The sequence below is a fragment of the Emys orbicularis genome, chromosome 10 (assembly GCF_028017835.1).
Source record: "Emys orbicularis isolate rEmyOrb1 chromosome 10, rEmyOrb1.hap1, whole genome shotgun sequence".
In the NCBI taxonomy this organism is placed as follows: domain Eukaryota; kingdom Metazoa; phylum Chordata; order Testudines; family Emydidae; genus Emys; species Emys orbicularis.
Window position 1 is genome coordinate 30,470,724 of NC_088692.1, and position 23,317 is coordinate 30,494,040.

General features: G+C 47.7%; 1 protein-coding gene across 1 annotated transcript in view; it reads left to right on the forward strand.

Annotated features, from left to right (window-relative positions):
• The first annotated feature begins 4,205 nt into the window (after nt 1-4,205).
• Nucleotides 4,206-23,317, forward strand: part of LOC135884588 (ectonucleotide pyrophosphatase/phosphodiesterase family member 7-like) — a 53,529-nt gene continuing 34,417 nt past the window's right edge. Inside the window, exon 1 of the mRNA XM_065412016.1 lies at nt 4,206-4,461. Within this exon, the coding sequence (XP_065268088.1) occupies nt 4,206-4,461 (256 nt within the window). The remainder of the gene's footprint in view (nt 4,462-23,317) is intronic.

A 23,317-nucleotide genomic window follows, 5' to 3' on the forward strand; every position in this document is an offset into this window, starting at 1 on the left:
CTGCACAATACGGAATCTCACTCCAGAGCAACATGAACTCCCATCAGGTCCATGGATGCCATAATGCAGAGCCCCAAAAAGCCACAAACTGAATATCATGGCTAGAAATAGGGGCCTTGAAAAAAGGCATGGGAGAAACCCTTCCTAAATTGCAGCTGGGTTTGTGTCACCCTGCTTAGGTTTCTTCCAAGCAATATTATTCCAAACACATCTCTGGTTTAGCTAACAGAGTTCGTCCCTTAATTGTAAGAATCATTCATAACCCATGGTGATGCTTCATTTTACTCTTTTGTGCCACCTCTGTCGACAAAGCATGGCGTGTTCTGCATTCTACCTGACAGTGATGTATCAACAGCCCTATTTCAGCTGAGGCGGAGGGCTAATGTTGACAGATACTTGAAAGCAATTTCAGAATGCAGAACTGGGCCTCTTTTGGATACAGTGGTCATGGAAGTTCTCTGCCCCCTTTCGCCCAATGTCATGCATTCACTGGAATTAGATTGAGGCTTCATGATTTTTTACTCCAACTTACCCTACTCATTTTTCGGTTAATAGACCATTTCAACAGCAGCTATGGACCCATGGTCTTTCTACTCACATTTGGCTCTAGGTTTCCCATCTCCACTTTGCTCAAGTACAGTTGCAAGGCTGCATCATCCTTCCCAAACACACACACACACACACACACACACACAGAGTGGCTGGTACCACTGCGATAGGGAGCAAGGGCATAGCAGAGGCTGGGGATGCATGGGAAAATTACTCACAAACCGATGGTTCCCCAGCCATTCCTGCAGGGGACTCTTTTGCATCCCATTCAAGCCCCTTCCCCATTAATGCCATTGTGGCTGACCAACATGCCAGGCCGGTATTAGCTCTCACAACTCTTTTCATCTATGCTCCGCCAACATGTCCCTGTGTGACAGAGAAGGAGACTTAATGCAGACACATTTGCTGCACTAACTGTGACCATCTCTCCCAGAGGCAAGCCTCATAGAGCAGCTGCTCCCAAATTCCCCCACCCACTTTCATTGTGAGACATTGTAAAAGTGAAATCCCCCACAGCTGACCTGGAGAAGATGCTGGGACTAAGGTTGGGTGAATAATTCATAATGAATACTTTATCCAACTATTTTACAGCTGTTGTTGTTTGCAATTGGCCCACAAGCAGATGTCAATTTTCTTGAATTTATTTGCTGAATCACCACCACAAATAATTCTTGTTTTGAGGATTATATACAAGCAGTTCAAGGGTAGCTGAAATTCAGGCTTGTTGTTTTTTGCTGGACACACAAGTCACATAGTGTGTTCCTGTTCCCTAATTGGACAAGCAGAACTTTTAAAAACTCAGGTTTCCTCTGTGTGCTTATGACTCCAGACTTTGCTTTCTGTGAATATTCATGACAAGGAGCTGCTTCTACAGGCATTCCTGCCATCCAGCTCGCTAGCTAGACTATTAAGAAGCAAGAAACTTGAAGAGGAACACCCTCACAGCTGAAGCCAATTGGTTTAAAAATTCAAACCAATATTCACAGGGAATTGATTGCAGTATTCACCTCGGTGAATGTGTATTCAGCTCTGTGCAATGGGGAAAGGATACCATTTGGCTGCATTTCCTCCCTGTATACACTCCCCTTTCCCATGGCACCTTTTCCACCACATGTATTGTGTGTTTGTCCCTCCAGGCTTTACAAACCAGAGAGGACTAGAGGGGCCTCATTTAGCTATGGTGCTTGAGCTCTTATTTTTAGACTGAAAAAGCCTATTGCTTCAAGTCCATCACCCTGACAGTTCGGAACTATACCCCGCTGTATGTCTTGTAGTGCTTTGTCCGTTCTGGTTTTAAACGTCCCAGAAGATGGGGTCCTAACCATTTCCCTTGGGAAACTATTCCTCATCCTAAAATATCTCACAGCCAGGAAAGGTTTGCTGACTTTTAGCCTAAATTTTCCCTTTCTCCTTTCCTAATCCCTTGACCTGTCTGCTCATTAACATAGGCATCTTCACTGTCTCTACAGGAACAAAGGGTGAAACCCAATGGTTTGGTCCTCAGCTTCAAATCCCTCCATAGGATTGGCCTAAATTAAACTGCCTCTGCAAGACCATGACCTCCTTCGATTGCTACTTTCCACTCAAACAACAGAATGACCAAACATCAAGAGCAAGGCTTGTGCATGGAAGAGAAAGCTTTCACAGCAATTGGCCTCTGAATCTGGAGCTCTCAGGATAGATCATGACTACCACAAAACTCAGCATTTTCAGAGTAAAATGCAAACCTCACTTCTCCAACCTCACAATCCCATAAAAACATCACAAAAGGAAAACTCAAATTAAACCAAGTCCACCAAGTCCTTGCAGCCTGGAGAGATGCAAAAAATAAATATTTATGTGCACGCTTCATAATTTGGAGAAGTGTTCAGGTACCATAACGATGGATGCAATAAGACCCTAGATAGATAGAATCCTGCATTGCATCCTGCAATATCAGAATCATTTCCTCCTCCACTGACCATGCTGTCACAAAAAGAAGATAACAGGTCAAACTGTCCCTTGTCTGACCTCACTGCAGTTCCAATGGTATAAATGAAAGGATGTGGAATCACGGGTTTTGGTTGGTGGCAGTAGCACAAATAGATGAACTTTTGAAAAACAAACATTCTGTTTCCATGCCAATGTCCTGAGAAATTATTTGTTTTAACTGAGAGATGAAGAAGAAAAGGGAACATCATTTATAAGAATTGTCCTTTAGCTGAATGTTTATCTAAGTTTTCTGAACATCAGAAGGTTTTTACTGCTGCAGTTTGGCTGCTGCACCTGCATTAAATATTCCAGAGCATGTTTACTTCTTATCTGCTAGTCTTATTTTCCTTACAAAGTCTTCTGGATTCCCCTTCTCCTACCACACAGACACTTCCTCCACCCCCTCCCCTGTGCAAAATCTACACAGGTGAGTTTATTAAAGGGAGCTGGTAAACATGGTCTCCCCAATTTTTATTTTTTTCAAATACATTTCTCTTCTCCACCTCAAGATCCTTTTAAAAATAAGAATACAGGCTCATTAGCTGTCCAGGAGAACATATAGGTGAATAGCAATGATAAAATAGTCTCATTGCCAGGTTGACTATCTAGATATTCTGGTGGTAACAAAGAAGGGTCTTGTAGATAATGGGGTTGCATGGGTATAATTTGTCCATATATCCAGAAAGCGCTGATCTGTTCATTTGCTTTATCTTTATTATCATGTTTGAAGTCCTTTAACTCACTCTCTCTCGGCTTAACCAGATTCTTGTGACTAGTTCTGTGGGGCTCAGATTCTCAACACACTTGCTCCTCACCAACTCATTCTCAGTTAAAACTTTAGACTCTGGAGAAAAGTAGGAAGTACTAAGTATCTGTTCTGCATCACTAATTTCATCAAAGATTTCTCATTATTCATTGCTGGCAGTTTAATTTTTTTTTCTTTCCTTTCCTAGAACAACCACAACTTTAATTATTGACCTTCTCATCTTCTGAGAACTATGGTTTTCCTCCCTGGCTGGGCTCTCCTGAAGACTCACTCAACATATTATTACTGTGGCTAGTCAGCTGTTGGAAGGTAAGGTTAATCTGAGAATCCAAATCTAATGGCAAAAACAAGGGATCAAATTCTCAAAGGGCTTGTAAAAACAAGCCTGTGCTATTTGTGAGTGTATTCCTTTGGGGGAGCAAAAGCCGAGAGGTATCTTATGTTTGGGGACTTCTGTTGCAGAGTGCTCGCACTATGTTTTGTAATAAACTGGCCCCAGGAGGATATTATGTAAGCAAGAGAACCTGGCTGGCATAGAGTCCTTGGGTTACCACAGAGGGGAAACTGACACAGGACTCCACAGGACCACTCCAGGCCATGAAGGGGTGCTTAGGAGGTGGCCAACCCTGCTATAGGGCCTGGTTTTCAAAAAGTGTTGAACACACATCCTATGGAAATCTGTCCCCTTTGTAAGAAACTTAGTCAGCTACCCAGTGAACTGAGGCACTCCAGAATCACTAATCTCTTCAGAAAATCTTTGCCCAGATGGTTTTACTTTCATAAATCCATATGCTATCAAGGATACAGTTTTGAACAGGTTTATCGGGCTTGAACTTTGCTCTCAGCCACCGATAAGAAAGGAAGAAAAGCAGGAGCAAAAAACTAGGCATGTGATTTCTGTCCTGTGAGCTATCTCAGCATGAAGAGACTTAGTTCTCTTTTGCTTCTGCTCATCCTCCTGAAGCCATTCACCTGCCATCCGGCTGGCAGGAATGAGAAGGAAAAGAGCTCTAACAAACTCCTTCTGGTTTCTTTTGATGGATTCCGTTGGAATTACGACCAGGATGTCTACACCCCAAACATGGATCTCCTGGTGAAGCAGGGAGTGAAGGCTGAGTACATCACCCCTCCTTTCGTGACCATGACTTCCCCATCGCATTTCACAACCATCACTGGTAGGTCCCGTTCTGCCAGTGCAATCTGTGTTCTCTTCTCTGCTGTTATGCGTAGCAGTGAGAAGGTCAGATATAAACAGCTTGAAGGCATTGTAAGGTTCCATTTAAAAAAATTGAACAAAGCTTTAATGTTTAATGTTTAATTGTGTTAGAAAAATGCACCTCCCAGCGCCACCCCTGCCCACAGCCTGTTAGAGAAGGCATTCCTACAGAATCTAAGGAATTTTCACTTATTTTTCACTGTGCAGGAATTGCATTTACTTCTGGAGTAAGCTACAGCTAAATTTAGTAACATCTATCAGCTGATTTTCTTATTTTAATTTTATTTTTGGAGCATTCTTTAGCACAAGCTAAACATCATTTTAATTATGTGTTCATTTCACTTGCACTCATAAGGTTTAAGGACTTGGCAGCTGAGGGAGGTAGGGCTTTTATCTCTATGCAAGAACAAACCAACCCCTTCATTTTCTTTCTCTCTCTCTAATTCAGTCCCTGGGACACAAATCTTTTCTGACCGAGGATGACCATAGTAAGCCAAATGCTGCAGTTCTCTTAAACAAGGCCCCACTGTTCCACCAACATCCAAGTGCATTCATGTACTCTTGAGGTAGAAAAGAGACCATTGCATTATCCTCACTGATCAAGATAATTTTGAGTGGCAGAATATCACCACAAGAAAGATCAAAACATCAAGCCCAATTGTGATTTTTATTAGCTCTATTTTAGTTGCACCTACAGGCTAGATTTAAGCATGGCTGCATTGTTCATGCACATAGCAAGAGCAGTCTCTGACCCAAAACTGCTTAAAATCTAAATTCTGTCCTCAGTAATACAGCCATGCTGCCCTCATTAAACTCAGCCACCACTGGATGGGCTCAAAGGAGGACAGAATTGTACCTTTTTTAAATTAACAAGCATCAAGAAATAGAAGAAAAGACTGAGAACTGAAGGTTCTAGAAAGCAGCGTAAATATCACAGGCTGGGGTTTTCTAATCAGTTTAGAGGATTTAGACATACCCTCCATTACTGTTATTTATAATAATCTTCATTTACTGTGGCTGCAGATTTTCATAGCAGTCTAGGGTTGTAGACAGCTAACTGCCCTGAAATTTAACAGAAAAGAATTCACCCAAAAACTAAAATACTTAGCTTGGTGCTCCTGTTGATCTACATTTCCTTTTTATATTATATTAAGAGTTTCTGAAGCCTTGGAGTTTTGCCCAGCTACCAATTTTTTTAAATGAATAAGTTACTTGTATTTCTGCAATAAAATAATGATGACGGAAAGCTTATCAGAATTCACTGCTATGTATGTTACGAACAGACAGTAACATGACCCGGCTGACCCTAATGTGATAAAGAATATCTGTGCCTGGAAAATAATAAAATAAAAATATTGGCTCTGCCCTTACCCAGAGGATATTCCTGATGTAAACCACCATAAAATTCGCTCTTTAGGGTCAATTACTAATTAACGGATTTGCTTACAGTGAACCTTCAGACTTGTAAAAAGAGGGGACAAAGATGGGATTGAAGGTTCTGCTAGTGCTGACCCTTGTGCATTGATCTTAGCTGGGATCTGCCTTGGTGCAGAAGAGATGCTAGTGAAGGATTGTGGTTTTTTATTTTTATTAATGACCAATAGTTCTCACCGATGAGTTAGATAATAAAGAGAGATATTGCAAATGCACAGTGATTCCTGTGTGGATAAGGCCCATAATAATGTCATTATTTTCTACTACGAAAGGCAAAATTAGCCTGTTCCTGAGACACAAATAATCACAACTAACATATGTCTCACTTTCAAAGCCCAAAGTCCTCTGCATGCTGATATGCTAGTTACCTGCAGAGACCTCTTCACCCACCACCAAACTGTCGTCACCTCTGCAGTGAAATGGAGGCGACTGTGGACTCCAGATTGTCAGCGCCTCAGTGGCAGGGATTTTGCAGCACTGAGCACATCACTGATGTTGAACAAATAATATATAATAAAACTGTTAATAGGCACAACTCATAGGACAGGGAATGAAGAATATGATATCAGATGCAACTAAACTGCTAGGGCAGTTTTATGACACCAGAATAGAATTAACCCATGTTGGAATTTGGCCAAGACATCAGAGTTCCTACTCTTAACTCTTGCAAAAGTGACATGGGAAAATTAGTGACCACAAAAGGTTAGGTCTCCAGCTTAACACCTGCTCAGAAAGTTGGCCGCTACAGGAGCCGTAGCACCCCCTAGCACCACCCTGGGGTATTGGTTTGGTATCAGCTCTGAGGGAAAAGTGTCACCTACTGTAAGAAGCCACCACGGCTGTTTCCTGCAGCACATGTTCTCTGTATTCCCTGAAGAATATAATGTTCCACAAGGTTTTAAGCCAGTCAGGGGTAGCAACAATTATTCCTTTGCAAACAGGAGTCAAGCTGCCTGACCAATAGCAGTGCGTGTAATGAAGATGGCTCAGGGAAGTGTTAGCTGTCTGCACCAAGCTGGCTCCCTGCTCCTCCGGGGGGTGATTTTACACAGAGATGGCAACACTGCCACACAAAGAGGAGCAGATATAGTTCACGGGGGCGAGGGGGGGAAACCCAGCTCTATCAATATATGCTGCAAGGAGATGCACTAAGTAAGGGCAGCCTCGGCCACCATGGCTTTGTTCCCTTCCTATGTCACCTGCAGGGGACATGAGGTTATGGCTGCTTTGTAGTACCACAGCCTCTCCCCAACCACCAAAGGGGTTTTCTGTTGCTGCAGCCCCATGCTGGGCTTTACATTGCCAGCAGCTGTCATACAAACCTGCTGATTCTGCCCCTAATATTCAGGCATGCAAAAGTCCAACTAGAAGCAAACTTCAGTTGGACTAAATTTGGGACTTTCTATAGAGGCTGCGGACTGTGAAAGTGATGAAACAGTTTCACAGGTCAAGGGCTCAGATTATCAGTTACCTCACCCCAAGGCAGCACCAGTTACTGTGATGAGTAATGCTGTTGGTTACATTTTCATTGGGGTGTAAGGCTCAGAAAGGCTCAAAGAGAAAAAAGACTAAGTAGTTTTAATTGCAGCTTTGAAGTTCAGTAACAAATTACATGCGGTTTATTTGTGTTCATTATTTACTGAGCATTATTTAAAATGAATAGATATGCTTGGAAACCGCCTAGTAGATTTTAATTACTTTACACAAGTATAGAAATATGTTCATTAAAGAGAACATCCTCAAAGTGAACACATCACCCAGGAACTGATTTAATTAGTATTATTTTGTGATCAATTAATTATATTTAACACAAATTACTTTCATCCTGTGGCAAAGTGCAATCTATTGGTCAGAAGAGATTTAGGCTTCCTGGCTCCTATTCCCTGCTCTGCCATTGATCTGCTCTGTACCCAATACTGAAATCCTCATCCAGGCAAAAACTCTTATTGGCTTGTGGCAAGTTACTCGATTTATGCAATGTTTGTGCAGTGCTTCAAAATCTTTGCTATATGAGTGCAATCTTCTTATTCTAGAATGGAGAAAATAGTAATAACTTCAATTTCTAATTTTCTGTAATAAGTGTGATGCTCTACCCTACTGGGGATCTTCTTTAACTAAGAAACTGATATTCAGTACGGAGTATGAAAGCTGGGTTTCCTGGATCACATCTGATCCATGCAGCACTGACTAAATTTCAAAGTACTGTTCCAGCCAACACTGGCCTAAATGTAAAATCTGGGTTGGAGTCACTGGGGACAGTCATTGGAATATAGAAATTATCACTGCAATGGTGTATCTAGTAAAGGTCTGCTCGGGTTTTAAAACCCGACTTGAATCCAACTAGACCACAGCCAATCCAAACCTGACCCAAGACCCAGTATTGCGCAGTTTTCATCCCCCACCCAAACCTGACACTTGTTGAGTGTTAGTTTTGCTTGGGAAGCTATGGGTAGACACACGGAGGTCACTGGCTGCAGGCTCAGGTGGGGGCATCCATGCCCAGAGAATTTGTGTTTTTTGCTCACATGGAAGCTCAGGACCCACAGGAGCTGACGAGCTGGGCTCCACTCACCAGGGAAGCCAACCCTTCCTCAGGGACCAGGGGGCCGGCAGTGGTTCACTCAGATGCCCCTTCTTTGGGATAAGGCCAAGCAGTTTCTCCACCTCTCCCAGAGCATCTGGTACCCAGCCATCAGAGCCCAAGGGTCAGAGCAGTGTGGGCTGGCCTGGGGGGCTATCACTGCCATCCCATGCAGAGGCACAAAAGGGAGATGGGATACCCACACCAGACCAGCCCTGCAGCTGGCTCAACCTGCCAGCAGCCCCGGGGTGCTCCCATCTCCCTGGGCAGTGGCAGCACCACTGCAGCTACCACTCCCCTTGAAATCAACCCCAGTCCCACTGCCGGGAGTTTGAATCCTACAGCTCCACCAGAGTCATTCCTGCTTAGGGTACCTCACTACCAGAGGCCAGACTCTCCGGTCCCTAAGGAGTCAGATGTGCTAGGGAGCCAGGATGGTGCTGATGGGAGGGGAAAGGGTATGGGGAGGGAATGGAGGACTGTGGGGCAAGGGGGAAACAGTGAAGGGGGCAGTGTTGGAGACACTTGTAGTCAGGTCCCATCAGATTCAAGTAGAGCTGGACCAACTGCTTAAGAGGAAGGTGGAAGAAACCCTGAAAACTACATTTATGGGATAACCTATCCCTAGGGAAACTTTTCCTCACTGAACCCCATCCATTAGAGGTTGGCTTCTGCCTGAAGAAGGAAGTCTCTTCTTCAGTTGTTCCAAAGTCCCAATCAGGAATCTGGAGGGATATTCCCTAGGGCATTATTACAGTAAGTATTTATTTCCTTAAATGAAGGGGAAACCAATTCAAAGGGACAGATTACAGATCCATGACCACTGTATTATCTGACACTCTCCTCTACTATATGAATTCCATTCAGACTTCTCATGACTGCAAAACAATTCTCTGCAGGTCAGCCTTATTTTAAGTATAATATATCCTTGATCTCCCTCCCTCCCCCCCATGGAGAAGGTTACTGGTCCGTCACCAGTAATGACAATGAACATTTTTTGCAATCTCAGTTTTTATTACAAAATGATTGAATAGCAGTAAGGATAAGTTATGCTGTGATGCTAAGAAAATCCTGTCAAGTAAATGGTGTGTGAATGGAAAGTTCTAATGGAGTAGCATATATTTTCTCCCCCAATGAATCAGCTGGAAATAAGAAGCTATTGCAGCAGAGTTTTGGACAAAAGCTATCAAAAGTATCATGCCTGATATTATAATTTTGTCAATTACATCTTTCAAGACTGAGCTGAATAGACAAGAAAGTAGACAGGTGAAAAGGGGAACATTATTATATATAAGGCAGACTACAGCAAAAAATAAGTGTGAGGGGATTTTGTCCCCTCTAAGATATACTTCTCCCACCCCCGCCTCTCAATTTCAGATTTTCTGCTTCCACAGAACGCACACACTGGGCAGCGTAGGCAGAACAAGTGCTGCATCTAGTGGCTGATTAGCAAGCCATCCCAGGCAGGATCCGCAGCTGCTTGCAAGACTCCCTTCAGAGTCTCATCGTAGGATTGTTTCTATCTTGTAGGCCTTTGCACGGTATGCAAGGCTGTTGATACCAAGTGCTTGTGGGGGGTGGAAAGAAAGAGGGTTCAGAGCTAAGCATGGCTGTCCCCACTGTGCAATGTGTTTCATGCTCCCTCCCCTATTCTCAAGGGCACAAGTATAAAATGGCAGAGAGTGGGAGGAGAATGTACATATCTGAGGCAGACATATGGGTTTATGTGTGATCCCATTGTGTTAACAGGACAATCATCTCTTCCTCTCTTCAGTAATCCTCTCCTGCTTCAAGGCAGGAATAGTGAGGTAGCATCACTCTTATTATTACAGGATTAGGTTCTCTTGCTCTCCCTCTTCTGCTCACCCCTTTTTTACATGCAGCCCTGCATCTTTGCAGCACAAGATTAAACTCTTGAAGCTTTCAGATACCCACATGTCTCCATAAGTTATGCATGGATCTCCGGGTGGGGGCTTGTTTCTTTGGTAAGTAGACAGGTGCAAAATGCCCACTTCCTGTCTTTGCCTGCGCTCCCTGCTGCTCCACCTGCTATGTTCAAGTGTCATTCCCGGTAGCTCTGCCACTGTGGCAAGGAGTGTCTGAAAATTGTAATCTAGGAGGGAAGGTGTGTGGCAGGAAGGGGAATAGCCAAGGACTGCTACTGAAAGGCAGGTATCTTTTTCTTGTTCCATGTTAGAGCCAACTGAATGGATCTGCTCGCCCATTTCTAGATGCCAAGTGCAGAGAAAAGTCTCATAATCTGACTTCAGTAGACTTAAACTCAGACCCCTCCTATCACCAGTAAATTACAGCCTTTCACGCCCAGCCTTCCATGCTGTCCCCATGTATCACAGGAATGGAAGGGACCTCGAGAGGTCATCTAGTCCAGTCCCCTGCACTCATGACAGAACTAAGTATTATCTAAACCATCCCTGACCGGTGTTTGTCTAACCTGCTCTTAAAAATCTCCAATGATGGAGATTCCACAGCCTCCCTAGGCAATTTATTCCAGTGCTTAAGCACCCTGACAGTTATGAAGTTTTCCCTAATGTCCAGTTTAAACTGCCCTTTCAATTCAATCCCATTGCTTCTTGTCCTATCCTCAGAGGTTAAGAAGAACAATTTTTCTCCCTCCTAATTGTAACAACCATTTATGTACTTGAAAACTGTTATTTCCCCTCTCAGTTTTCTCTTCTCCAGACTAAACAAACCCAGTTTTTTCAATCTTCCCTCATAGGTCATGTTTTCCAGACCTTTAATCACTTTTGTTGCTCTTCTCTGGACTTTCTCCAATTTGTCCACATCTTTCCTGAAATGTGGCACCAAGAACTGGACACAATACTCCAGCTGATGCCTAATCAGCGCGGAGTACAACATAAGAATTACTTCTTGTATCTTGCTTTCAACACTCTTGCTAATACATCTGTAGTGGTGCCAACTCACTGCCGTGGCGCCACCTGCTGCTCATGCTGGGAATTAGCTCTCTTGGACCACCAGGGTGCCTTTTACTAGTGGTGTCGCCGTTACTTCCACTTCCTCCACCATCTGGACCTGCGTCGCTCCTGGACCATGGCGTCCTCTTTGGCACATGGCCCTCCGGCTGTGCGTCAGCCCACTGTCTCCCCCCTTTCGGGGGACAGGTGGTCCTCAGTCCTTGCACTTGCCTCAGCAGCCAACTGCAGTCTCTAGTCTACTGCAGTCTGGAGTTAGGCCACTCTCCTCATTCGCAAGTAGGGGTTGGGGGGGGGGGGGGGGAACGGACGACCCAGGCCTGCCCACTACTCTAGGTCCCAGCTCAGGGACCCTACAGCTGGCAGCCACTTGCTGTCCCTCCTCCTATTCCCGCTGCCTACTTTCCCTTGGCCACTTCCCCCGTAGTCCTAGCACCTTCCACGCCCTTGCTTCAGGGCCTCAGTCTGGCCATGGTCAGCCAAGAGTTCCCCTATTTGTCTGCTACCCTGCCCAGCACTGCAGTATCTCCGGTACGCCTCAGCAGACAGTCCTTCCCCTTTGCCCTCCAGGGAGAGACTGCCTTTGCTCTGCTGAGCAGCCCTTTATATAGGGGCTGGTCCAGCAAGCCTTCTCTTGATTGGCTCTCCCAATGAGCCCTTTCCTGATTGGCAGGGTTCTGTGCAGCCTCTCTAAAGCTGCTTTAACCCTTCTTCTGCTGGTATGGGGCAGCCGCCCCACCACAACATCCCAGAATGATGTTTGCTTTTTTTGCAACAGTGTTACACTGTTGACTCATATTTAGCTTGTGATCCACTATGACCCCCAGTTCCCTTTTCACAGTACTCCTTAGGTAGTAATTTCCCATTTTGTGTATGTGCCACTGATTGTTCCTTCCTAAGTGGAATACTTGCATTTGTCCTTATTGAATTTCATCCTATTTACTTCAGACCATTTCTCAAGTTTGTCCAGATCATTTTGAATTATAATCCTATCCTCCAAAGCACTTGCAACCCTCCCAGCTTGTATCAGGGGGTAGCCGTGTTAGTCTGTATCTACAAAAATAACAAGGAGTCTGGTGGCACCTTAAAGACTAACAGATCTATTTGGGCATAAGCTTTCGTGGGTAAAAACCTCACTTCTTCAGATGCAACTCCCAGCTTGGTATCATCTGCAAACTTTATAAGTGTACTCTCTATGCCATTATCTAAATCATTGATGAAGATATTGAACAGAATGGACCTAGAACTGATCCCTGCACAACCCCACTCGTTATGCCCTTCCAGCTGCACTGGAACCAGTGAACCACTGATAACTACTTTCTGGGAACAGTTTTCCAGCCAGTTACACACCCACCTTATAGTAGCTCCATCTAGGTTTTATTTCCAGTTTGTTTATGAGAATCATAGAATCATAGAATATCAGGGTTGGAAGGGACCTCAGGAGGTCATCTAGTCCAACCCCCTGCTCAAAGCAGGACCAATTCCCAACTAAATCATCCCAGCCAGGGCTTTGTCAAGCCGGGCCTTAAAAACCTCCAAGGAAAGAGAGTCCACCACCTCCCTAGGTAACCCATTCCAGTGCTTCACCACCCTCCTAGTGAAATAGTGTTTCCTAATATCCAACCTAGACCTCCCACACTGCAACTTGAGACCATTGCTCCTTGTTCTGTCATCTGCCACCACTGAGAACAGCCGAGCTCCATTCTCTTTGGAACCTCCCTTCAGGTAGTTGAAAGCAGCTATCAAATCCCCCCTCATTCTTCTCTTCTGGATACTAAACAATCCCAGTTCCCTGAGCCTCTCCTCATAAGTCATGTGCTCCAGCCCCCTAATCATTTTTGTTGCCCTCCGCTGGACTCTTTCCAATATTTCCACATCCTTCTTGTAGTGTGGGGCCCAAAACTGGACACAGTACTCCAGATGAGGCCTCACCAATGTCGAATAAAGGGCAATGATCACGTTCCTCGATCTGCTGGCAATGCCCCTACTTATACAGCCCAAAATGCCGTTAGCCTTCTTGGCAACAAGAGCACACTGTTGACTCATATCCAGCTTCTCGTCCACTGTGACCCCTAGGTCCTTTTCTGCAGAACAGCTGCCTAGCCATTCAATCCCTAGTCTGTAGCAGTGCATAGGATTCTTCCATCCAAAGTGCAGGACTCTGCACTTGTCCTTGTTGAACCTCATCAAGTTTTTTTTTTGGCCCAATCCTCTAATTTGTCTAGGTCCCTCTGTATCTGATCCCTACCCTCCAGCGTATCTACCACACCTCCCAGTTTAGTGTCATCTGCAAACTTGCTGAGAGTGCAGTCCACACCATCCTCCAGATCATTAATAAAGATATTAAACAAAACTGGCCCCAGGACCGACCCTTGGGGCACTCCGCTTGAAACCGGCTGCCAACTAGACATGGAGCCATTGATCACTACCCGTTGAGCCCGACGATCTAGCCAGCTTTCTATCCACCTTACAGTCCATTCATCCAGCCCATACTTCTTTAACTTGGCAGCAAGAATACTGTGGGAGACTGTATCAAAAGCTTTGCTAAAGTCAAGGAATAACACATCCACTGCTTTCCCCTCATCCACAGAGCCAGTTATCTCATCATAGAAGGCAATTAGGTTAGTCAGGCACGACTTCCCCTTGGTGAATCCATGCTGACTGTTCCTAATCACTTTCCTCTCCTCTAAGTGTTTCATAATTGATTCCTTGAGGACCTGCTCCATGATTTTTCCAGGGACTGAGGTGAGGCTGACTGGCCTGTAGTTCCCCGGATCCTCCTTCTTCCCTTTTTTAAAGATGGGCACTACATTAGCCTTTTTCCAGTCATCCGGGACCTCCCCCGATCGCCATGAGTTTTCAAAGATGATGGCCAATGGCTCCGCAATCACATCCGCCAACTCCTTTAGCACCCTCGGATGCAGCGCATCCGGCCCCATGGATTTGTGCTCATCCAGGTTTTCTAAATAGTCCTGAACCACTTCTTTCTCCACGGAGGGCTGGTCACCTCCTCCCCATACTGTGCTGCCCAGTCCAGCAGTCTGGGAGCTGACCTTGTTTGTGAAGACAGAGGCAAAAAAAGCATTGAGTACATTAGCTTTTTCCACATCCTCTGTCACTAGGTTGCCTCCCTCATTCAGTAAGGGGCCCACACTTTCCTTGACTTTCTTCTTGTTGCTAACATACCTGAAGAAACCCTTCTTGTTACTCTTAACATCTCTTGCTAGCTGCAACTCCAAGTGCGATTTGGCCTTCCTGATCTCACTCTTGCATGCCTGAGCGATATTTTTATACTCCTCCCTGGTCATTTGTCCAATCTTCCACTTCTTGTAAGCTTCTTTTTTGCGTTTAAGGTCAGCAAGGATTTTACTGTTAAGCCAAGCTGGTTGCCTGCCATATTTACTATTCTTTCTACATATCGGTATGGTTTGTTCCTGCAACCGCAATAAGGATTCTTGAAAATACAGCCAGCTCTCCTGGACCCCTTTGCCCTTCATGTTATTCTCCCAGGGGATCCTGCCCATCTGTTCCCTGAGGAACAGAATGAGAAGGTCATGCGAGACAGTACCAAAAGCCTTACTAAAGTCAGGATACACCACATTTACCGCAAACCTTTGCACTATAGCATCCCCATGGCTGTACCATGACCGGACAGTCCAGTGCAAACTACAATGTTCTCCAAATTTCTCATTCCTGCGCTGATTGGTGGTTTGCTCCCCATTCATTTCTCTCCCAGTCTTCACCTCAATTTCACTCCTCCCCTGCCGTCCCCCTCACCCGCCTTCCCTTCCCCTTTAGCTAATCTCCTCCTAAGTAAACCACCTGCACAAAAAAGCCCATGTAACTCATATAACATTTGCCACCATCACACTGTTCACTCTGCTTGTGTGTTCTATCCCCCCCCCCCCCCCGTGTCTGTGCTGTGTATTTAAACAACATTGTCTCAGCGGTTTCTTTCACTCCCCCATCTGTCTGTATCCACCTGTTGTGTCTTTTCTTAAACTTAGCTTGTAAGCTCATCTGGACCTGGGCTGTCTTTTTCCTCTGTTTGTACAGCCCCTAGTTCAATGGGGCCCTGTAGGTGTCCTAGGGCTCCTAGAGTCTATGATCGTACAGATTATTAATAGTAATAACAGTCGTGCATTGCGCGATAGTTGGGTGAAAGGTACACATTAAAATTAAATAGCTTTCTACTGTAGAGAGCTAGCCATTGCAAACAGCATAACGCCATCTAACAGAGCGGAACATTTCCACACAGTTCTTTTCAAGAAAAGGTTTAGAAATAAGAACAATCAATAGAGTTTGTGCTGGAAAAATGCTTTCTATTGTTGTACCCAGGTTGAAGAACTTTTTCCTTGAGTGAGCTGGTTCAAATGTTCAAAGAGAGACTTTTAAATCGTACAAAACTGAGGGTAAAAGAATAAAGGAATCAAGCAGAATTACTCCAGAAAAGATTCGGGCCCATTTAGTTTCCATTACATCATGAGAAACTTGGGAACATAGGCATCGCCAGTCAGCCTCAGACCGATGGCCCACCTAGTTCAGTATCCTGACTCAGACAGTGGGCAGCACCAGGTGCCTCAAAGAAAGGTGCAGGAACCCTGCAGGAGGCAACTGTAGGGTCATCTGCCCCCTACTGAGGTATCATCCTTGGGAATTTGCACCCTTACCTCCACCCTTTTTTTGTTTTTGTTCCAGTGTAGTTTATGGGCATCCACATCTCCCACTTAAGTTAATCAGAGATTTGGGTCCATGAAGACTGCATGGCTGGGCCCGTAATTGGGCATAAACCAGAAACCCACATTTAAAAACTCCCAGGCTTTCCAAAATCTTTGATCCACACCTTAATCCAATTGTGGCAGCTGCGGCCCATTTCTGCTTGGCTGACAGATTCTTCTTGCTCACCCTAGATTAGTAGACAGATAGGTAAACTACAAAGCGCCCGTTACTTTTGCTATCTAAAGGCCTGATCCAAAGCCCCTGGAAATTAATTGAAAGACTCACCCTGACTGCAGTGGACTTTGGATTGGGTCCTAAGTGCTTTAAATGTTGTTATGAATGTAACTGATAGTCTCTAGTTCCCATTTCACCTGTGTTCCCTCACTAAGTTGGGTCAATTTAACCACAGCTCACACCTTTAAGTTCCACTCCCTGGCCGATTTTTGAACCCACTGTGTTTCAATGGGTTGGAAGTTGTCCAAAATGACTTCTTCCAACATGGAGCAAATATCAGCTAGCAGACAACTAGCTCTGAGCTCAGCCAGTGTAGACCAGCAGGGAGGCTAGCACAGAGGAGAAGACAATGCTTCCTCATACCAGAATGACCAACTGATAGCACACAAACACTGTGTAGGTCAGAGGGGCCACAAATAAAAAAAAAATCAAAGTGAAGACAAAAACTCAAGTAGCTGCAGCAGACACCACCAACAAGGGAACTTTACGCTACTGCTGGCAAATCCAATTAAAGCCACAGCAGATGGTTTTTAGAATCCTAGTTAGACAGGGCTGTAAAAACCACTCAAATAGAAAACTCCTGCAGGAGCAGCTCATTGCAACTGAAAAATCCCTGAAATTAAATGAAGATCAAAAAAATGCCAAGTGAAGACTGTAATGAAAAATGTGCTATCACTGACACAAGGAAGAACAAAGGAATACTGGTCATTCCCTCTCCATAATATATCCCATATTCAAGTGGAACTAGTAGTGAAGCAATAAAGTCCTAGAGCAACAAGTGATTAAAAATAATAATAATAATAATAAATAATAAATAATCATCTTTATTCTGAAGAGGGAAGGGATCCATAGAGCCCACTCTCTGAAAATCTAAGAACCACATGAGCAATTACATGCATGCCTGGGTCCCTGAAAACATCTTTAGGCAGAACAAGTTAAGCTCTGTAGAGCAGGACAGGCCAAGCAGCAGCATTTACATCAGGGCACACACACAGTCACTGCTGGCTATGCAACTGGCATAATAGCTAAAATCCTAGAGCGTGCCCAGCCAGAGAATGAGATTTGGAAGGAGCAGGGTTGTAAGTAGAAAGAGGTGGCTTATTAAGTGCATATCTAAACAGATTCATTGTCTAGCACCAATGATAGTAACTAGCAGGCTAAGTACTACCAACACCACCATCATACCCATGTGCAAAACAAAACAGAAGTGTACAGGATTTGGCAATGGGTTTGAAAGGAGCCTATGTGCAGAAATGCTGGTCCCTGAGTGAAGGTCTGGTCTGTATCAGGTTCAACCCTGAAAATAATGCATTTCTCCCTCCTTTAGAAACCTAGAAATGTGTGACTCAAGCCACCAAAAAGCAAGCAAGCAGGGCAGCCTTTACACTTTTTACAGTAGGAGAGCACAAACCAAGAGGAAGCAAATGGCCGATGACAAGTAATCAGTCACCAAGTCCCAACACCGGGACATTTTCAAGGAACCACTCAACCAGATATGGATCTCCTCAAGCTGCTGGTGATCCGTCATCACTATGCTACATCTCAATTCACTAAGGAGGAACAAAGGCATACCAGTGCCCTTTTAGAACACGCAAAAGCTGTTCAGAATTCACACAAGTTCCCAGAATTAAAACAAGGAGCTTTATGCTTCTTTTAGAATCTAGAAACTGCTGAGACCTGGTCGGCTCCACCAGAAAAGATCTACCTTTGCTATGGATTAGTGTACCCCCTCATATCATCTTGCTCCTTACCCCAACACAACCGCCACCATCTCTTTTCTTGACTGTTTTCTCTCATCTGTCCTTTTCTGACTGGTTCTTTCACCCCCTTCTTCTCAGCTTTTCCTCCTCTCCCTTTTTCCTTTATTTGGCTCTTTTTTTGCCATCTTGCTTTGTGACTCCCTGGTCCTTACTTCCCTTGCTTTGGATGGGGCTTTTCACTGGTGGTTGCATGAGGCTGGCTGCCTATGGTCCTGCAGCTTAGCACAGTTCAATGAGTGTGGTTTATGGGCTCCTCCCTGAACCTTTAGCCCTGCTCGTGTAAGGCTACTCCAGTGGCTGGCTGCATACCAGGGGCACTGTGGGAGCAAGGAGAGAAGGGGAGCAAGCTTATGGAGCCATCCACTGCATTTTCCATAGCCACAGGCACACATGTGCCTTGGGGACAGTCCACAGCCATGTAACTTTCTCCCCCATCTTCCCCATTGTTCTTCTCTGACCCACACCTTTCCTGCACTAGTCTGGGACTTCCCCACCCGAAGCCAGGCTGATAAACACTGCATTTAGCTCTCCATTGTCCTGCACCTTGGGCAGTCATTCACACCAGTTTAACTCTAGCTCTATTTGGCTCAAAAAGCAGGATTCCTCCCCCACATGAAGGATACGAATATTTTGAAGCAGTCATTATTTGAAGGAGAGGAGGGGCCCGAGAGGAGGCAGGGTCAGCTAGTGGTCAGGACAGAGGACTCAGAGCCAGGAGAGCTAAGTTCTATTCCCAACTCTGTCCTTGACCTGCCATGTGACCTTGTGCAGGTCACTGATCTCTGTTGGGGCCTCTTGGTTCTACTGTCCCACAGCATTAAATGGGGCTGCATTTCCCTGCATTGCACCGTAGTAAACAATGAACTAAAGCCTTTCAGCACAAATGCTGTTTTCCACTAACGGCACCCAGGGCCAGCTCCAGGCACCAACCGACCAAGCACGTGCTTGGGGCGGCACTTTAGAAGGGGCGGCCAATGTTGGGGTGGTGGGGGGCGCTCGCGGTGTTTTTGTTTTTTGGGTTTTTTTGTTCGGCGGGGCGGCGCTCGAGAGTTTTTGTTTGTTTGTTTCGGCCGGGCAGCACGGGGGGTGTTTTGGCGGCGCAGCACTGGGCGGGAAGGCGGGGGCTTCGGCGGCGCGGCCCGGCGCTCAGTTGGGCGGCGCAGCGCTCCAGGGGTTTGGCCGGCCCAGCGAGGCGCTCGGGGCAGGTGTTTGGGCGGCTCGGTGAGGCGCTCGGGGGGCGGGCGGTTGGGCGGCCCGGCAAGGCGCTCCGGGGGTTTGGCCGGCCCGGCGAGGCGCTCGGGGGGCGGGGGTTTGGGTGGCCCGGCGCAGCGCTCGGGGGGCGGGGGCTTCGGCAGCACAGCCCGGCGCTCCGGGGGTTTGGCCAGCCTGGCGCGGCGCTCGGGGGTTTGGCCGGCGCGGCGCTCGGGGGGGTTGGCCGGCCTGGCAAGGTGCGGCGCTCGGGGGCTGGGGCGGGGGTTTGGGCGGCCCGGCGAGTCGCTCGGGGAGGGGGGGTGCGGGGGTTTGGCAGGCCCGGCGAGGCGCTCGGGGTGGGGCGGGGGTTTGGCCGGCCTGGCAAGGCACTCTGGGGCTTTGGGCGGCCCAGCGCGGCACTTGGGGGGCGGGCAGGGGTTTGGGCGGCCCGGCCCGGCGCTTGGGTGGCCCAGTGCGGCGCTCGGGGGGCGGGGGTTTGAGCGGCCCGGCGCTCCGGGGGTTTGGCCGGCCCGGCCCGGCGCTCGGGGCGGGGGTTTGGGCGGCGCAGCGCTCCAGGGGTTTGGCCGGCCCGGCGAGGCTCTCGGCGGGGTTGGGCGGCCCGGCCTGGCGCGGCGCTCGGGGGGCGGGCAGGGGTTTGGGCGGCCCGGTGCAGCACTTGGGGGTTTGGGCGGGGGTTTGGGCGGCCCGACCCGGTGCTCGGGCGGCCCGACACGGCGCTCGGGGCGGGGGTTTGGGGGGCGCGGTGCTCCGGGGGTTTGGCCAGCCCGGCGAGGCTCTCGACGCTCAGGGGGTTTGGGCGGCCCGGCCCAGCCTGGCACTTGGGGGGCGGGCAGGGGTTTGGGCGGCCTGGCGTGGCTTGGGGGTTTGGGCGGCCCGGTGCGGCGCTTGGGGGGCGGGGGTTTGAGCGGCTCGGCGAGGCACTCAGTGGGCGGGGGTTTGAGCGGCTCGGCGAGGCACTCAGTGGGCGGGGGTTTGGGCGGCTCAGCGAGGCGCTCGGGGGGCGGTGGTTTGGGCGGCTCAGCGAGGCGCTCCGGGGGTTTGGGCGGCCCGGTGCGGCGCTCGGGGGTTTGGGCGGCCCGGTGCGGCGCTCGGGGGTTTGGGCGGCCCGGTGCGGCGCTCGGGGGTTTGGGCGGCCCGGTGCGGCGCTCGGGGGTTTGGGCGGCCCGGTGCGGCGCTCGGGGGTTTGGGCGGCCCGGTGCGGCGCTCGGGGGTTTGGCCGGCCCGGTGCGGCGCTCGGGGGGTTTGGCCGGCACGGTGAGGCGCGGCGCAGCGCTCGGGGGGGGGGCAGGGGTTTGGCCGGCGTGGCGCTCCGGAGGTTTGGGCGGCCCGGCGAGGCGCTCGGCACTCGGGGGGTTTGGGCGGCCCGGCCAGGCGTTCGGGGGGGGGGGGCGGGGGTTTGCCCGGCCCAGCGAGGCGCTCCGGGGGTTTGGGCGGCCCAGCCCGGCGCTCGGGGCGGGGGTTTGGGCGGCGCGGCGCTCCGGGGGTTTGGGCGGCGCGGCGCTCAAGTGCGGGCAGGGGTTTGGGCGGCCCGGCGCAGCGCTTGGGGGTTTGGGCGGCCCGGCGCGGTGCTGCGGGGGGTGGGGGTTGGTGGCGCGGCACTGGAGGGGGGGTGTTACGGCAGGGCGGCGCTCTTCTTTTTTGCCTGGGGCGGCAAAAGAGTTAGAGCCGGCCCTGATGGCACCCCAAGCAAGACTGACAGTGGTTGATCAGCACAACCCCACCACCACCACTCAAATTGAAGAAAGGAGAATGGACAGAAAATGAGAACTAACGTATTGGTGATAGGAACCAGAAACCAAAGTGACTCAATCTTTACAGCAGGCTATGCGAAAGGACAGTCAAATGTCAACATCCATATACCCAATGGCCAGATGGAATTCAGTTGTGACTGTCTATTCCCATCTACTTGAAAGGATAACTCTTCCAAGTCATCTAGTAGATGGATGGATGGATGGATGGTTGAGTGGGCAGAGAGAAACATGCTTCTTTCTCTGTGCATAAGCCATCCTTAGCAAATGTTACGAGAGGCCTCCTAAGGGGTGGATGATCAGGGCAGCCACCCTGAGCACCAACACCTCATCGTATTTGGGAGCACCAAGTTCCCATTTTGGAAGGGGGAGGGATTGTTTTGTTGTTTATGACTTTTGGGTTGGAGGGCTGAAAATGTTTTCCGCCTTGGGCGACACGACACCTAGGGCTGGCCCTGGTTATTTCTTTCAAGGACATTTGATACCTATCAGCTATTATGATAACAGAGCATCTTTACATTTCTCCAACTCTGGATTAACTATGGGCAGGAGACATTTTGACACTCAGCTATTTTAGAAATTGATTCTCTGCTTCCTTTAGAAGAGGGCTGCTCTTATGGGATAGTCATGTCCTTCTAGGACAGTACTTGAGGTGGGAGCCCAGAAGGCTTCAGTCAGTGTATTGTTCCCTTGCTCTTTATCTAGATGTACATTTTCATTCTCACCTGTTGTTTGGACTCCTAGCTGAGGGCTTCGTTCTGTGCATCCCCACACTAGCACGTCAGCCTCTGTGCCTGTGCCGAGCCCCACTGAAGTCAGCTTGCAGAACTCAGACCTTAGTGCCTGTTTTCAGAATTGATGCAGCTGCACTGGGACCAGCAACAATGCCAGCACAAGTGTAGATCAGACACAGGTGTTTCTACTGTCCTGTTACGTAGTCCTGCCAGGACACAATGCTGTAAATGCCCGAGCTCAGTCTAGTCTTGCACCGGTACTGAAGAGCAGACACTACATTTGCTGATGTGGACACAGCCTCTAACAAGACACCCAGTGAGAGCTTCATCTTGTGAGGTTCAGAATGCCCTGAACTCTCGTTATCTTCACTGGGATTAGAGAGCGCTCAACACCTTGCAGGAGCCCCTCAGCAGCTCATAGGATCAGGCTCTAAGGTCACTGGCAGCTTGGCCTATCATATTGCAAACTCATACATAGTCTTCTGTCTAGATCTGCTTTAGCATTACTGACTTGCAGGTTTCCTCCTCCCATTAACTCTGTTTTGGAGAATTTTTCTACAGCTGCATTAGGCTGTATTTTTCCCAAACTGAATGTCCTTTGATTCTTTCCTGCTCAAATTTCTAAGGCCACTGTGTATCATTATTATACTACTCCTCCGTTCTCATTGCTGTTCGTGATGCCTCTCAGTTTAATATAGACTGAGAATTTCGCTGATGTGCTATTCACTTATTCCAAGTAGCTGTATCACAGTAAGGCCTGGTCTACACTAGGACTTTACTTACATCAGTATAGCTACAACTCTCCGGGGTGTAAAGAATCCTCACCCCGAAGGATGTAGCTAGATGGTCCTAGCCCCCAGTATAGACAGCACTAGATCTATGGAAGAATTCTTCTGTCAACCTAGCCACCACCTCTCAGGGAGGTGGATTCCCTATGCCAATCAACATAGGTAGTGTCTACATTAAACACTGCAGCTGCACCGCTGTAGTGTTTGAAGTGTAGATGTACCCTAAAGAAGTGCTAAAGTAACTTCTTGACATCTACCGTGTCCATTAACCCACTAGACCACAGGGATACAATGTTGTTCTTTGGGAGGGATGAGCTGATAGACAGTTCCCCAGTCACTCTGAGCCCAATAAAAGGAGAAGCAACAGAGATGGAACAGCAGCTCAGACTGGAGTTTGATGTGCCATAGCCTGGAAGCCACTGGATCCACAGCAATAGCTGTGGCTAACTTTTCCTTTTGTGTTTTCCCATTTCATTTGGATTGAGTCTGGAGTCAGAGATTTTGGTCCCAGGTATATAGATTTTGTATCGCACATTATTTGTTTGGGAGGCCGTTGTGCTCTTTTATCTTGAGCTGTTAATATTTTATGATTTGTCTGCACTTTCAATGATTGGATTCTCAAGTACATGTTTACAGTACTTTGATATGAGATCC